General features: G+C 49.7%; 6 protein-coding genes across 6 annotated transcripts; 3 read left to right on the top strand and 3 right to left on the bottom strand.

Moving 5' to 3' along the window:
- Positions 1-1,325: 1,325 nt before the first annotated feature.
- CCMA1212_010818 (uncharacterized protein) lies at positions 1,326-2,389 on the top strand (the record flags this gene model as incomplete). The annotated part of the gene is made up of 3 exons (XM_073707846.1): positions 1,326-1,814; positions 1,873-1,939; positions 1,989-2,389. The coding sequence occupies 3 exons, from the start codon at positions 1,326-1,328 to the stop codon at positions 2,387-2,389; spliced, it is 957 nt and encodes a 318-aa protein (XP_073553676.1).
- Positions 2,390-4,314: 1,925 nt separating this feature from the next.
- On the bottom strand, positions 4,315-5,157 carry CCMA1212_010817 (putative oxidoreductase; the record flags this gene model as incomplete). The annotated part of the gene is made up of 1 exon (XM_073707845.1): positions 4,315-5,157. The coding sequence occupies one exon, from the start codon at positions 5,155-5,157 to the stop codon at positions 4,315-4,317; it is 843 nt and encodes a 280-aa protein (XP_073553673.1).
- A 384-nt stretch (positions 5,158-5,541) lies between these two features.
- Positions 5,542-7,585, top strand: CCMA1212_010816 (uncharacterized protein; the record flags this gene model as incomplete). The annotated part of the gene is made up of 4 exons (XM_073707844.1): positions 5,542-5,874; positions 5,919-6,417; positions 6,485-6,575; positions 6,628-7,585. 4 exons carry the CDS (start codon positions 5,542-5,544, stop codon positions 7,583-7,585), a joined length of 1,881 nt encoding a protein of 626 aa, XP_073553672.1.
- Positions 7,586-8,998: 1,413 nt separating this feature from the next.
- On the top strand, positions 8,999-9,947 carry CCMA1212_010815 (Fatty acyl-CoA reductase; the record flags this gene model as incomplete). Its single annotated transcript, XM_073707843.1, has 2 exons — positions 8,999-9,494; positions 9,559-9,947. 2 exons carry the CDS (start codon positions 8,999-9,001, stop codon positions 9,945-9,947), a joined length of 885 nt encoding a protein of 294 aa, XP_073553675.1.
- Positions 9,948-12,114: 2,167 nt separating this feature from the next.
- On the bottom strand, positions 12,115-12,903 carry CCMA1212_010814 (DOPA 4,5-dioxygenase; the record flags this gene model as incomplete). The annotated part of the gene is made up of 4 exons (XM_073707842.1): positions 12,115-12,412; positions 12,465-12,531; positions 12,604-12,678; positions 12,732-12,903. 4 exons carry the CDS (start codon positions 12,901-12,903, stop codon positions 12,115-12,117), a joined length of 612 nt encoding a protein of 203 aa, XP_073553674.1.
- Positions 12,904-13,942: 1,039 nt separating this feature from the next.
- CCMA1212_010813 (Glutathione S-transferase) lies at positions 13,943-14,800 on the bottom strand (the record flags this gene model as incomplete). Its single annotated transcript, XM_073707841.1, has 3 exons — positions 13,943-14,152; positions 14,250-14,698; positions 14,758-14,800. 3 exons carry the CDS (start codon positions 14,798-14,800, stop codon positions 13,943-13,945), a joined length of 702 nt encoding a protein of 233 aa, XP_073553669.1.
- Positions 14,801-15,232: the final 432 nt, after the last annotated feature.

Genomic DNA, 15,232 nt, shown 5'->3' with positions numbered 1-15,232 from the left:
GAACTCTGCTCGACCCCCCCNCCCCCCCGGGCGCGCGTCAAACTCAGTCAGGCCGAGGAAACCACACTACGAGGAACGGCGATAACTTGATTCTTAGCTTGGCTGACCGGACCTACCGTAAATGATGAGAATGTGTACATTGTCCAATATCACCAACTGAAGGCCCACCTTCTCCATCAGTAACAGCTCGGATCTCGCTACCTGCCGGATTAGGGCTAACAATCTCACCAATGCCAAGTTTCATTTAGCCGTGGAACCTACCGAGCCACTGCACCGAGGCTCCACACGGGTTCTCGAGCCGCGAACCTAATGTGAGGTACTGTAGCTTATCGTCATGCTAAACTTGACGTTTGTCGCTCCGGAAGGTTGCTTAGGATAGACTGCGGCGGCTGTGTGGTTGCAGTTGCACTCTTTCCACTCACAGGTGACATGACGCCCCTGGCGGCTGTGTAGACTGCTACTCCGCGCTAGATATGTGCTTAGGGAATGTGACTTGCACATCCGGCTCCAACCGGCACGCTGGGCATTGCGATCTGCTGCATTTCGCTTGACGCTCAGCTTCCTTTACCAACCTGCCAATAGTTGCAAATGCACCCCAGAAGCAGGAGGATAGTACCTGGCCGCAGCACCTTTGTGGGGGCTTCTCATGTCTCTTTTAATGCAGGAATGATACGCTTATAATGCGAGATTCTACTAGGAGGAATGCTGCTGCTACACGCTACCCGTACCGGAAGAGCGAGCTACTCTGTCCTCATGTTAGCTTCTCGTCAACCTTCGGAGTCTAAGTGGGGAAAACTCATATCCTTCTAACGGAATGTGCAATGATTCTGCCCCCTGGACTGGAAGTGATGCCAACCAGTGATGATAGAATGGCATGGTAACGTAGGAAATCTTGGCGTGTAGGCATCGCTGAGATTCAGCAAGCTTGCAAAGAGTTTGTGTTATAGAATTACCCAAGTTGGAACCCTGGGATTACTAGTGGTGGCATCGAGACATCCATATCCCTGCTTCCCAACCGCAATGGTAGCAGTATCAGCAAACTGCCTGACTATTATTGTGAGAAGAAAAAGCGTAAGACTAGCCTTGTTACAAGCCTATGAAGCTTATGAGCTTTGTTGAGGCTTGCTCTATGGTGAAGCTGTGTTGGACCTCTCACACGCGGGCTCAGGGTCTCAGAATTCTCCGTGATGGATATATAAGACAAGAAGTCCCTGCTATCTGTCACAAACTCCATTCCCTTTATCCGGGTCACCAACAGTAGCCGACAAAGCACCTTGATTCTTGCTCCTCCTTTACGCCTCATATAGCGAAAGAGACATATCAAAATGGTTAACAAGGCTATCGTCGCTTCTCTACTGGTGGGCGCCGCCATGGCGGTTCCTTATCCTCCATCCATCGACCTGGGACCGACTGGCCCTGTTCTTGATACCGTCGATTTCTCCCCCAAGAAGCCCAATGGTGGCAATTACATGCCCTCCAAGTCCACCAACGCCCCTGTTTCTAGGACTGTTGACGCTCCTGCTCTTGGCGACAAGCTGGAAGCTCGCGCAACTGGCGAGAAGGTCACTAATGGTGTAGCTCGCTTCGACAACTCAAACATCTTGGACGGAGTCGGCAACGGTGTTGACTCTTACACCATGTACTGGGGAGACGGAAGCACTGGCGCTGGTTGGCCTGCCCAGAGCCGCTGGGTCTCCTTCCAGAACATGTTTGACAATTACAAGAATCAAATGTTTGCTGCCTGCGCAAACCTGCCTACCCCTCAGCCCAACGACAGCGGCCCTGAAGTTGGTGCTATTTGGGATGGCATACAGGTAAGATGAGGTACAATATCAGACATCATGAATTCATAAACTCACAATATCATTACAGCAAGCGGCTGCGGCGACTGGAGTAGATCACAGACTTATCCTGGCCGTCATTATGCAAGAATCCCACGGTATGAATTGTGCTTCGCTTCTTGAGCCTGGCTCCTAACGATTCACTAGGGTGTGTTCGTGTTCACACGACGAACGGGGGCGTTAGAAATCCGGGTCTGATGCAAGATCACAACGGCTCAGCCACTTGTAACGAGAATGGCAGAGTGCAAAACCCCTGCCCTTCAGCGACCATCTATCAAATGATCAGCGAAGGTACTGCAGGCACCAGCAGCGGCGATGGCCTCGCAAACTGCATCAACCAGTCTGGCCGCAATGATGTTTCGGCCTTCTACCGTGCTGCCCGTATATACAACTCGGGTTCGATCTCAAGCACTGGACAGCTCCAGAACGGTATTGCCACTCACTGCTACGCCAGTGATATTGCTAACCGTTTGACCGGCTGGGTCAACGCTCCTAACGGATGCAACTGCGACAACAACCCTGGTAGCTGCGGCATCACTACTAACTAAGTAGATGAAGCAATACGTTGCTTTGAAAACGAGCGCGTACGTTGACTCTAGTGCGCGGGCCGGAATATGCTTCATGGTATCATTTTCATCCCACGTATGCGTAGATACAAGGGATTTGTACATAAGTTTGGTTCACGTATGTATAAGCTAGGTATATAACTTGATCGCGATTCTCATTCGTGGAAGATCTTCTGCTCTCTGCTACTGCATACTTGTCTGTTGAATGTTAATACTACCCGTGACTGGGACTATTTTCTTGGAACTTGGTTATTGTAATGCTTCTGAGATCAAAGCAAAGATCCTGTCGTCTTCTGATGATTGCTGGCAACACAATAGCTACTCTCAGATCCAGAGACAATTCACAAGAGCGTTAAAGGTAAGTCGCAAGACTGTTTTCTGTCTCCGCGTTGTTTTATCCAATAAGCAAGAACTAACATTGTGATCAACACCTGGTAGCTTATTTCCCTCCTTCACAATACCTGCTACACTTGTCTGTCACTGTTTGAAGACTGGTATAGTATTACCTAGTTACCAAAGAACGGAAAGCGGCACTCCGAGTCATTGGAATGCAATAATCATTCCGGCATCGTAGGCCATCAACATAGTCTTTTCCTCTGCTCCTAGTTCGTACTTTGTACGCTTATAGCGAGGGCTTGATCCTTGTGATATTGATCCTTGGTTTTCGACGAGTTGAAGGGCGGCTAGAGTCTACTACTATTCGTTTGCTCTGTTACAGACGCACTGGTTACCTCATTCAATACCGCGGTGCTGCTATTGACTTGGCTACCTCTTGAGACACGTAAGCTATTGTGTATCAGAGTCGAAGAGGGAAACAGACTATGCGCATTTATCATGGCTTCAGCAATTTACTTTGAGTGATTTTTAACCTCCAGACATCTTCAAGGCTAGCAGATTATTTGCTATATCAAGACAAGAGGCGTGTTACCTCTCTTTCTCAATCAGGCCTTCCAAGTACAGGGAGCGAGCCAATGTGATTGCCGAGATTGGCGCCAGTGATCTCCATGATGATCTGTTGCTGCATTACAAAGGTAGCAAACCCATGATACATCAAGCATTGAGATAAATGAAAATTCACTTGCAAAGCCTGTTGCAACTGGATAAAGCGCACAATGTGAGGAGACGAAGTGCAACAACTTGTAACTCGAGCGTACACTGCTTAGCTGTAGTATGGCTTCGGTGGAGGTTGGTGCCCAATTGCATCGCTGAAATGCTGTTTGGTAATTGGCGACCCTCATGGCCTGCCTTGCTCACCATCTATGCCCTCATAAGCCAGACTTCTGCTGGCGTCAGCATGGCGTGGTATTTGCGAGGGACATGTCACGATTCATTGGCGATGCTTCTGTCGGTACCGAACTGGGCACCTGTACGCCAACATTAAACAAAACAGTGATCAATTCCCACGCTTGTTTAACCACGAAACACGGGATATCACCTCTCATTCAACGCCTGCTAAGCCTTATATTGTGTAACGTTAGTCGAGGCTCGAATATGCTCTTCCGCTTCGGCTAATCTTCAGGTTGTTTCATACAAATGGTTTTAGTAATGCAATGAGCTCGAGAAATCTCCAGCTTACCTCGCTTAATTATTATCGATCAAGACGCAGAGAGATAGAGCCACCAGCATGGTTCTGGACACGTTTGCAAGTGCATCACTCCAGAAGACACAGTATGAGTGGCGCGCCTCTCTCTTTCACTCCGCAGATGCTTAATTTTTCCGGCTTCTTAATTCCCCGCATCTCTATCCTATATCGACAGCTGATGCTAAAGTAAACATCAGACAAACCATATTGTAAGAATCTTCAGTCAATGGGGCACTAAATGACTAAAGCTACCTCGTACCGTGGTTCTGGTCCGCAAACATGCCGTCTCTTATCTAGATTGCTGTCTATACCCGTGTCTTCTAGTCTAGTAATCCGTGCTCAGCGCAATCGGCTTCATCTTCGCTGCAGTCTCTTTGAGCATGCTGATTTTCGCTTCCAGCATATAATAAGAGTCTGATCCCAGTGGAAACCGCAGCTGATCCTCCAGCCCAGTTGCCATTCCCGTCCCTGTGACAATCTCATAAATGCGCTGTATGCCAACCTCCGGGTTTCCGGGCTGCTTCTCATGCAGACCAGACAGCAGCGTTTCCATATTTGCATACCCTTCCACATGGCGGCTCACATTCTGCCCGTTTGCGATCGATTTCAAAAAGCCCGTTCGGAAGACGCCAGGCTCAACAACGTGAACGCGAATTCCGAATGGTTTGAGCTCGTGGGTCATGGCTTCGCTCAGCCCCTCAACGGCAAACTTTGAGGCCGTATAGATTGGAGCCCCTTGAGGACCAAGAATGCCCACACCACTTGAGAGTTGCACAATGACGCCGGACCCTTGCTTGCGCATGTGCGGGATCACTGCTCTTGTGAAATTGAGCAGACCAAAGAAGTTCACATCGAATTGATAGCGCGCCTCCTCCTCAGAAACTTCCTCCGCAGCGCCGAAATGACCAAATCCAGCATTGTTGACGAGGATATCGATCCGTCCGTGCCTCTCGACGGCTGCGTCGACGAGTCTGGAAATGCTGGCGGCCGGTGCGGTGACTTCTGTTTCCACTAAATCGACGTTCGGGTTCTTCGTAAGAGGCTCGGGGAACTTCGAGAGGCTCCTGGCGGTTGCAATAACTGTATCGCCTTTGGAAAGAGCCAGATTGGCAAGCATGAGACCGAAGCCGGTGTTTGCTCCAGTGATGAACCACACAAGGGGAGCCATTGTGTCAGTCGTTGATATCTGTTGGTGATTGTCATATACTGATGTTGTGACAGTCGTGACTTGTATGCTTGCTGTCTTCGTAAAGGTAAACCGTTTGTTTTCTATGCTTCCAAGTCATTTCTGAAGTGAAATTGCATGCTTTTATATAGAAATCTCGACCATTAGATCCAGCGTTCTTCTGCTGCCGTTTCCCGACATTGTTGGGATGAACCGCTGTTCGTCGGGGACCAGTCAGCAACTCCGCTAATTCAGGTTCTGTGCTGTTCCGCATCCCGACAAACCCTCCATTTCCCGCTATATCGCGGACGAGCGGCGAACAGCAACAACGCACAAATCCAGCGCTTGAACTGATAGATTTTGCATGCGTAACGGCAGCAATAGCCAATGGATCTGGAACAAGACCCGACCAAGCGCGGCCGAGGCCGAGCCGTAACCGCATGTCTCGAGTGCCGCAAGATGAAGAAGAAATGCGACCGTCAATGGCCTTGTCATCATTGCTCAATGAGGAAAATGGCACACAGGTGCCAGTTCCCACGGATGACGACGAGAAGACATCAGCAGATCAGCGCTCCGACCGAGATGTCTTCAGCTACATCCTCGTCCTCCGTCGCCGCCGAGATGCCAGAAGACGGCAGTCAGGTAACGAGTCCGGCAGCCGCGACGCGCATGTTGGGTTATCTGTGTGCAAAGGACGATGCAGTATTTGGCGGCATCATGGTAAGACGGCGGAAGATTGCCACTCTTCGACGTCGGCTAACTAGCCAAAGGCCCAATACGCAGAGTCCCCGGATGCTCTCCCTGAGCCGGTTTTGAAGGCTTCACGCGTCGTTTCACCACGGCCGTACACGGATGTGCTGATCAAGAACTTTTTCGAAAACGTCAACCACCACTATGGGATCCTTCACCAGCCTTCATTCATGTTTGCCTATGCCAGCTGGTGGTCTCATCGACGTGAAGCACAGAGCGAGTCAGCTATCGGATTCACTTGCCTGATTCTCCGAATCTGCGCCAACTCTGCACAGTTCCTTTCACCACAGACTTCATTACAGCTAAGAATCGACCTGGGTGACTCTGTCCAGAATCTCAGCAGGTCCTACCATGCTGCTGCGCAGACCATTAGCGCCTTTCTATCACCGGCGTCTGGCGGTCTTGTTAATGCGCAACAGCTCTTCCTGGCCGCTACTTGGCATAAGGGTGAAGCTGACTTTGTTCGATCGTGGCACGAGCTTGGTGCTGCCGTGAGACTGGTTCAAGAAACAGGTAATATGCATGTCCTTTCGGCATAACATATCCGAATGGATCGGTATGCTAAATCTGGTGCTTTCAGGTATTCATATGGATATCCATTCCGACAAGATGAACGAGTTTGACTTGGAAATGCGACGAAGGTTATGGTGTGCCATGTACACGTGGGAGAGGTATGTTGGCCTAAGCTCGACATATGAGTCGAAGCTGACTTATCTTGTACAGATACATGGCCGCAAACTTCAACCGCCCTACCATGATACAATCGGATCTTGCTGTGCCGCTGCCCAATCCAAAATTGGACCAGCAGAGTGCTCTCCCCGACGTTCCGTCTCTCATTGTCGCCAAGATACTCGAGAACCAGCTTGCACGGCAACTGGGAGAAGGCGACCGTTTTGATAGCACTAATATCCAGAGCAAGCTGGCATTTGTTGAAGCCTGGATGTCTTCACTGCCGCCGGCTTTCAGGGTTGTGGACCCAGAGAAGGGCTGGGATGGAGACTATCCGTACATACCGTTCCAACGTCTACAGCTGCACTGCGTTGGCTACATGACCCAGCTCATGCTCCTACGGTCCACCTTGATCTCTTCTCAATTCTTCTCAGCGACGGGCTTTGCAGAAGCACACATTACACCTGAAACGATGATGCTCCTGCGCCGTATTGTTGATGTTAGTCTGAAGGCCATGGCCGTGAGCAAAGACACGTTTGAACTTTGCTTTCCGCAGTGTTCGAAATACTACATGGTTGCATTTTGTCCCTTTGACAACGCAGCACTTTTGTGCTCTCTGCTAATGCACGATGTCGATAGGACAGTGACTCCTAGGCGGATGGAAGTCGTCCATGCGGTTGGGCAAGCATTGCACATCTCTCGCAGGCTTCGTGGCTTCACCAAGATGGGTGAAGCGACTTGGAGTATACTCTTCGCTCTTCGAGATCGCATCAATTTGACTTCCGCAGAAAGGGAATTGGTTGAAGAGACTGAGAGCACTGGGGAAAACAGAAAGGACAGCACTGAATCGGGTGTTGGCTCTACCACTGAGCTGGATGAACCTTTCAAAACTTTCTCTGACGAGGAGCTGCAGTTGCTAGGGGATAATATGGCGGCAGACGGTGCCGACTTTCTGGGGATGGACTTGGGTGTCTTAGACGGAGTTTGGAACTGGGAGAGGGTGGGATTCTAACCCTATCGGATACGAGATGTCAACCCTTGACTCCGATGTACTACCATGGATTATACGGAACATAACACCATATAACATGGATGCGCTGTGACCTTGTGGCTCTCCTCAATCAGGATCGAAGTCCTGGTTATCACGTCTGAACTGTGTCCTTTTCTCATATGCTTTTGCAGACTTGACCTGCAGACACACCGGGCTCACATGCTGACTTAACCATACGAGGAACCCACCAGTACCAGGCCAGAGTACTCATCGAGCATTACGAGTACATACGCATAAACCGGCAACTTTGATCTTCGCGCCGTCTTCTAGTGTGACCAGTCAACTAATAGAGATATGCCACAAAAGCGCTTTGAATGCTGCACTGTGTATTTCACATCAAACTGTGCGTCCCAGCATACTACTAGAGCTGGCTGCACAGCCGACAGGAAGCAGTTTCAGGCGGAATCCGAACATCATTACTAGTTGCGGAGATTCTGACCTGTGAAAACGTACTTCTCACTTACTTTTTGACCACACCCACCAACCTTTTGCTCTAATCTTTTACAAGCTGACCGAGACTGACAGGTTCGCCCAGCGACTGGAAAAAATCCCGGTCTCTTCTGAAATTGTAACTATTGCCGCGACCGGTTGATGCAACCAGTTGGCTCGTTCAAAACAAGCGCATTTCGGCTCTGCGACAACAGCTCCATGACAAGGAGTAACAGACCCAGCCAAGAGATGCTCTGTTCTACTTCTCCGTTCTTCTTTTGCCTTTCCGTTGTGTAAGGAGTCACGGGAGCCATGGAATCCCGGCAGACGTAGGTGGTGTGCGCCTAATGAAAAAAAGCAGTTGGCTCTCTGACTCTCGCCAGCTGACTCAGGCAGGCTCCCTGGATCAACCTGTCACTTGGTCCAGTNCCCCCCCCCCCCCCCCAATCTTGTTTGACATCCTGACCTTAACGCCGACTTCATGGCCAAGTCGACGGCCAAAGCTTCAACTGTTTGTCATGTCAATACTGCTGCAACTTCCGTCATGCTCGGTACGGAAGCATCAGAACTGCACGGTCATTAATTCGCTGACTTTTGGTGGGGACATCATCATCCGGAAAGTCTTCCGAAAAAGGAAATTGACCCCAGTCCAAGAACTCCAGATGTCGGTCCATTTCACGACAGAAGTTTTCACGACCAAGGTATAAACATCGCGTCTACAAATCATCTCTTCTACGGATCACGAGGTCAAAGCGTGGAATAATGGAATTAAAGTGGTTTAAATCCGAATACAACGCGACGAAATGTTGCAGATTGCAGAAGGAGCTTCCTACAACGCTGCTGGCCCAGAAGTGTATAAAGCGCCCCTCTGCCTTTCAGACTGAAGCCATTTCTGAAATCCCTACGGTCCACACCTCCATTCAACGTGTACGGAAGAGCCTGATCATGACAGCCCCGATCATAACACCCAAGCGCCCCCTCACCTGGCTCGTAACCGGTTGTTCATCCGGGTTTGGCTTGTCGCTGGCCCGCATCATCCAGGCCAACGGCCACAACCTCGTTGCGACTTCCCGTGAGCCTTCAAAAACACCCGACCTGGTCTCTGAAATTGAAGGCAAAGGTGGCAAGTGGCTTAAGCTGGATGTCAATGACCTCAACTGCGACAGAGTCATTGAAGAGCTCGAGGCGCAAGGTCAGTCTATTGACGTTCTCGTGAGCAATGCAGGATTCTGCATTTATAATGTCGCGGAAAACCTCACCGAGAAAGAGGTCCGGGACTTGATGGAGACGTTATACTTTGGTCCCAGCCGCTTGATTAGAGCTGCTGTCAAGCACCAGCGCCAACGCAAATTCGGCGTCATCGTGAATATCAGCAGTGGTGCTGCTTTGGAAGCCAATCCCTCCATGGGCGCCTATGCCGCTGGCAAAGGCGCATTGGATTGTATGTGAAACACTACATATAGCGCCTCTCCAGGAGTGAATGTGCCTGACTAATCAGAACATAGGCATGGCAAAGGCCCTGGCAAAAGAAGTTGAGGCCTTCAATATCCGCGTGTTGACGGTCCTTCTTGGAACCTTCAATACCGGCATGGGAAATGCGACTATACTAGGTCAGAATCCGCTGCCCGAGGATTACAAAGGCTCCATGGCTGAAAAGATTATGGAGGTAATGTCGACGGGAAAATTCGCGCCGAACGGAAATAAGGACAAAGCGATGAAAGCCGTCTTCGAAGTGGTTGTTGGAGAAGGAGTTGGCAAGAACCACGAGGCGGAAAGAGTTTTACCACTGGGTCGGGACTTGGCGGCCAGGATCCAAACCGTGCAGAATTCTTTGTCGCATGCCATTCAGGTTTTCGGCAATATTTGCAACAATGTATATCTGGAGAACAACTGAACTGAGAAATGGGTTGATGAAGTTGGTTGATCCCTCATCAGGCGAGAGCATTTTCATCAGCATCTTGGCGCTCGGCGAGCATCTTTCCAGAGGCTTCTCTGCGTGGCATCACATCCAATGTCGTCACTTAAAGTAATGGCAGAATAGCGATGAACAGCCGGCGAATATATCAAACAATAACTGCCTCGATGACACTAGCATATCTACAACTTTAGGCTAAGAAATTCAAGTTATGCAATAGTACGTATGATATCAGGGCATTCACGCGGCGGTTCTATGGATTTATCAAGTAAAATCCGCACATGTCACCCCATCTCGGCTCCAGGCAATCATTGTAAGTCCGGCAGCAAGTTCCATAGTTTCCACAATGCATTGCGATATCCTCGTTCAACTATGCGCTTCACGCATCCTACAAGAATACTGGACCGCTCCCATATGTTTAACAACGACGTCTTACATAGGAGAGAGATGGCAAATGCGGTTGCTACGTAAAGTACGTTGGGAGTACTGCAAAAGGGACAATTACTATTCCTCATGCAAACAATAGCCTACTATCCCGGCTAGGCGATGAGAGATAGCTAATTATAACTGCTACGCCTCGCGATTCGAATTAAGCTTGCATGCATGGTCAGCCGATCGCGAATTGGTAGGTATCATTCACAGGAGAAACCCAGCTCTTCTGCTTACAGCGCATGTGAACCAGCTTCTGAGTTAATTTCAGTTACCGTGACCCTTTCATTCTTGTCGAGCAAGGGAAGAGGGCTCCAGACAGGGGGCTTCGAGATAGAAATGTTTAAAATAACAGAACGGCGCGAGCGATGCGCGCACATGTATCTGCAGCCGGGGAATCGCGAAGGGGCTTCAGTGGCAGCTAGGACGAAAGAGGCCAGAGGAGCAAACTGATTGGACGCCATTTCAGGGGCGGCCAGGAACCAGCTTTGATATTTATGTGGGCACGCAGCTCAAGAGCGAATGGTCTCAGCGCCGAGTGGCGGACACGGACCTAGCCCACATTACTGTGCACATCGTGACAACTACATAGACACCGACCCCAATCAGCACCCTTCAGATAGGTACTCTCTCGCTCAAGGATTGATATCACTTAAAGCTTGTATATGACTTGGATGCCAAAGAATGGGCATATGAACGAGTTCGTGGTGCCTACTTCATAGAGCTCGTTACATTACTGACGCCACCTGTTATTACACCTCGACAGTTCTGAGTCCTGGATGCGTCTTACTCTGACGAACAGGCTTTTCTCTTACAATCTCCAATCCGAGCGAGAGGCTATTACTGGGATGGTGGAGGATGTGTCCGTCAAGCCGAAGTCAGCCGGCGGACTTTGCGTCAACGGCGAGAAAGATCTACTGTAATATCAGTGGGGATGCAGCATATATAGGGTCCCGGCAAGTGGAAATGATAGCAACTTGGCATCTCGAGAACAGATACCACGTTTCATATCTCGCGCGCATCCCATAGAATGACGATCATGGATCTTTATAGTCTCATTGCCGCCGCTCTTGAGCTTGGTGATGCTCCGGCATGCGCTGTTCCTTGCATGGCTACTCTCGATGTCAAGATCACCGGCCGTGGGCCAACAAATGCCACCTGTTCTCGCCTTCAATTCCAGAAAGTTAGAGAAGATTTGTAACCACCAGTGGAGGGTGCAGACCTATGGAGGTGTAACCTCATATAATCCGTGCTGTGAATAACCGTTTATCATTGTAAGGGTACCAAGGCAATCACAATATAAAGTTTGTAGATAAGGGGGGGGTCTACGTAACAAGTGATAGTGACTTAGACATCAGCCCTGAAAGTATATATATCCATAACCAAGGCGACTCTCATCATATCTTCCAGTAGCGGCAATGCTTGCTAAAGAAGCAGCATTGCAAGCGGAATCTGCTGCGCATAGAGCTCAGCGAAAATATATTAAACTGCAATAGAGGTACGTCGGATTGATAGATAAGTAGGTAGTTATGCAGATCCGAGAAAGCTACTCGCATATAGGGGGAAATAATAGATAAAGCTCGCAGAAATAGAGCCTTTTGAGTTCTTGTTATATGTCATAACGAACAATATGACATACATGTAGTTACCAATCAAATGCCTCTCATATAGTAGTTTTAGCTTTAGCATTATTAACGGGCATGGATATTGAAGCGTATTAAGTCGGAGGAGCCGGAGCTGCGTCGGCATCATTAGCCAGCAAAGCCTCTACTTTCGCTCCACGCTTTCGTCTTTCGTCAAGCGAGATTTCATCTTCCACTGCACTGGACCAGCCAAGGCGTAGCTGGGGATACTGAAGCGGAATTTCGCTACTCTCGCGAGGCAATCCGTCTAGGTAGATGGGCCACGGCGTGCCCAACCAGGCATTGCGCGATTCGTGGTCTCGGCGTTGTTGGGAGGTGAGAGGATGGACAAGGATGCTGCTCGATTTTGTCAGACAGCGGGCGATGCATAATCTGCAGACATTGGAGACTTGCAGAAAACATCAGCAAAAGGGGAAATCCTCACCTCAGAGCTCCCCTGTTGGTGGCCAGGTAGAAGAAGACATCAGAAAACGAGGAGTCGGGAACCCAGACTTTGAGTGAGGATTAGCTGACGGCTATATTTGGATTTGCCTAGTGTTCATGGAAGTGTCATCCATGCTTACCCTCGTACGACCCAGCAGGATGAGGCCCAATAGGCTCCTTGTTCACCCTGTGAAGAGGAACAGCAACAAAAGCGCCTGTAAAGAATCATCAATTCTCTAGCCCAGCTATCAATTCAACATGGACTCACCGTCGCGACGAAGCCTTAGCACAGCATCACGAAGCGCGAGTGCTGCGGCCGTCTCCGTCGGCGATTGTAGCAGGAAATAAATGTGAAAGTGCCATTCTCGAGTTCGGGTCTCCACGACGGTCCGAAGGTCGTCTTGGGGACTCAAGCCGGCGGGGATAGAAACCTGAGTCATGGCAGGAATCGTGCAGTTCCGCTCTTGAAAACTCTGCTCTGTCTCCAAGGTACGATGTGTTCGAGCCCAGCTTAGGTCGGGTGTGAAAGCATGAAGCTGTCGACGGATCCTATGAGAGAATTTTGCACTCCAGTAGCACATGCAGTGAGCACGTCATTAAACCTGAGCCTACCCTACTGCGGTGCGGAGGTACCGCGATTCCGCGTGCAGTGCCGAGGATTTGGAGATGCAAATGCGACTTCCAGAAACGGCGTTGGCTTTTCGTGCGCTATTACATGTTTGATGATCACCATCTTCGTAGGTCTAGACCCTGAGATGGCTTCAGTGCATCCTTTGTGTTCTGCTAGGTAATGTGCCAATATGCGCTCCCTGTCTGGTCGAGTGGTTCTCATGTATCTCGGAAAACAAGGCGCCGAGTAAGTGCACATAGCATGACGATGTCAAAGTACAAGGCCTTCTGGAATGACGTCTCGCTTATAGAGTATGGTTATCGTCAACGATCATGCGCCCTGGAACTCAAGGTAGCAGTCCGCTTTGCAAAGCAATAATCAGGAGGTAAAGACTGCCTACGGACCGCGCAGATCATGGAATATTGTAGGTACACAAAAACGAAAGCGTTTGGAATAATTGTCCGGTAAGCACGCTCAAATGCAGACTGTTACGATTGTCGGCTGGTTTCATACCTATCATAGCTACGAAACCACCAAGCTACTAAACCACCATCTCTCGAATTTCGTGGCTCGCATCAATATGCCGCAGAAACATGGAAATGGAAGAGATGGAAGACTTCGACCTGTGGACAAACGCTACGTTACCTTCACCTTACAATGAGCAGCTGACATTGCCTCTTCAATTGGCCAGCCGTGGCTGTGGTACGAGATAGCCGATGTTCAACATTGTTACGAAAATCCCCCCAGCCATGCAGCAAATTTCCCCTACGATCAATAGCGACCGCGTATAACAATACAATAGCCCGTCTACATTGACTATAACAACTGGGGGCCATGGTAATTGTTACCATACCCAAGTATCGGCGTACCTATGTATTCAGCTTTGCCACCCGTGCCTTTGTTCTGGCCACAACCTTTTGCTCGTCCCAGATGTTATTCACACTAGGATGCTCTACCACAGCTGTCGCCCATTTATAGAAGTTGGGGGTCTTGGCAGGTAGATCCTTGATGAGGTTTTCTGGTCCGACACCGTTCTTTGGTAGAGCCAACACTCGCAGGATGAATGAGCCGGTGAGCACCTACCATCACGTTAGCATATCCATCGCAAAGAGCTTCTTCGTATTCTCTTCCCCTCCCTCCTCTTCTGCTCGGTCTTCCCCTTTGCAGACAATTTACCTCGGCCAACGTCAATGTTTCACTCCCCGCAAAATAGGGGGCTGCATCACCCAACAGCGGTTCAACTTCCTTCTCAAGCTGCTTTACAAACTCAGCTGCAGCCTCCTCGGCTTCGTCACCGGACTTGGCAAAAATAGCCTTGTGATAGTGGGGATGTGCCTTGCTGAAGAACGTATCGACGAAGAAACTGATCCTGGCACGAGCAAGAGCTCTCTCAGGCGTACCTCCGCTTGGGAGCAAATGAGAGGGATATGCATCGGCCAAAAACTGCACGACAATGGCGGATTCTGTTATGACATTGCCATTGTACGAAAGGCTCGGGACAAGACCGCGGGGATTGACAGCCAGGTACTCCGCGGTCCGGGGAACGCTCAGATCGATGATTTCCTCCTGAAACGGTAGCTTGAGCTCGGCCAAGGCGATATGTGCTCTGTGGGCCCCTAGCAGGTCTTGTGTCAGTGTTGGTTATTCTCAAGGTTTTCCTTTCGTCCATGGGTAGAATACGAACAGGGGCAACCGTGGTTGGTATAAAGCTTGATAGAAGCCGTCATATTGCTATTTCTATCAGTTCGTCAAAGTTGTGACTAGGTACTACTTTGGCTAAGTCAAACTCTTTACTACTTCCTCGACAATGGCAACCGGGAAGATGAGGTGGATAGCCCTTTTATATCCGGCCAATACGCGATCCATGCGCATCTTGATGCAATTTCGCGTTTGTATCGGATGCTTGGTAATGCGCGCAGATACCCCGCCCAGAACTACCTAACTCTCCGTGAGACGAGCTGCATAAGGCACCATGTGAGACTTGCGCTTCTATTTGCCAAGTATAGTGCGAAGATGTATGTGTATTGAGTAGTATGCCATCAGAGCCTTTAGACATTAGCTCCTTATGGCATCAGTGTCTGGTTTGCAGCACGTGCTGCTTCCTGTTGTAACTCGCAAGAAGTGTGTTCGGCTGGCTGCCTAGCCACCATGTCAAGCCA

The sequence above is a fragment of the Trichoderma ghanense genome (genome assembly GCF_004382785.1).
Source record: "Trichoderma ghanense strain CCMA-1212 chromosome Unknown scaffold_32, whole genome shotgun sequence".
NCBI classification, from domain to species: Eukaryota; Fungi; Ascomycota; class Sordariomycetes; order Hypocreales; family Hypocreaceae; genus Trichoderma; species Trichoderma ghanense.
Note: the sequence above shows the minus strand (reverse complement) of the source record. Positions and strands in the feature narration are given on the sequence as shown.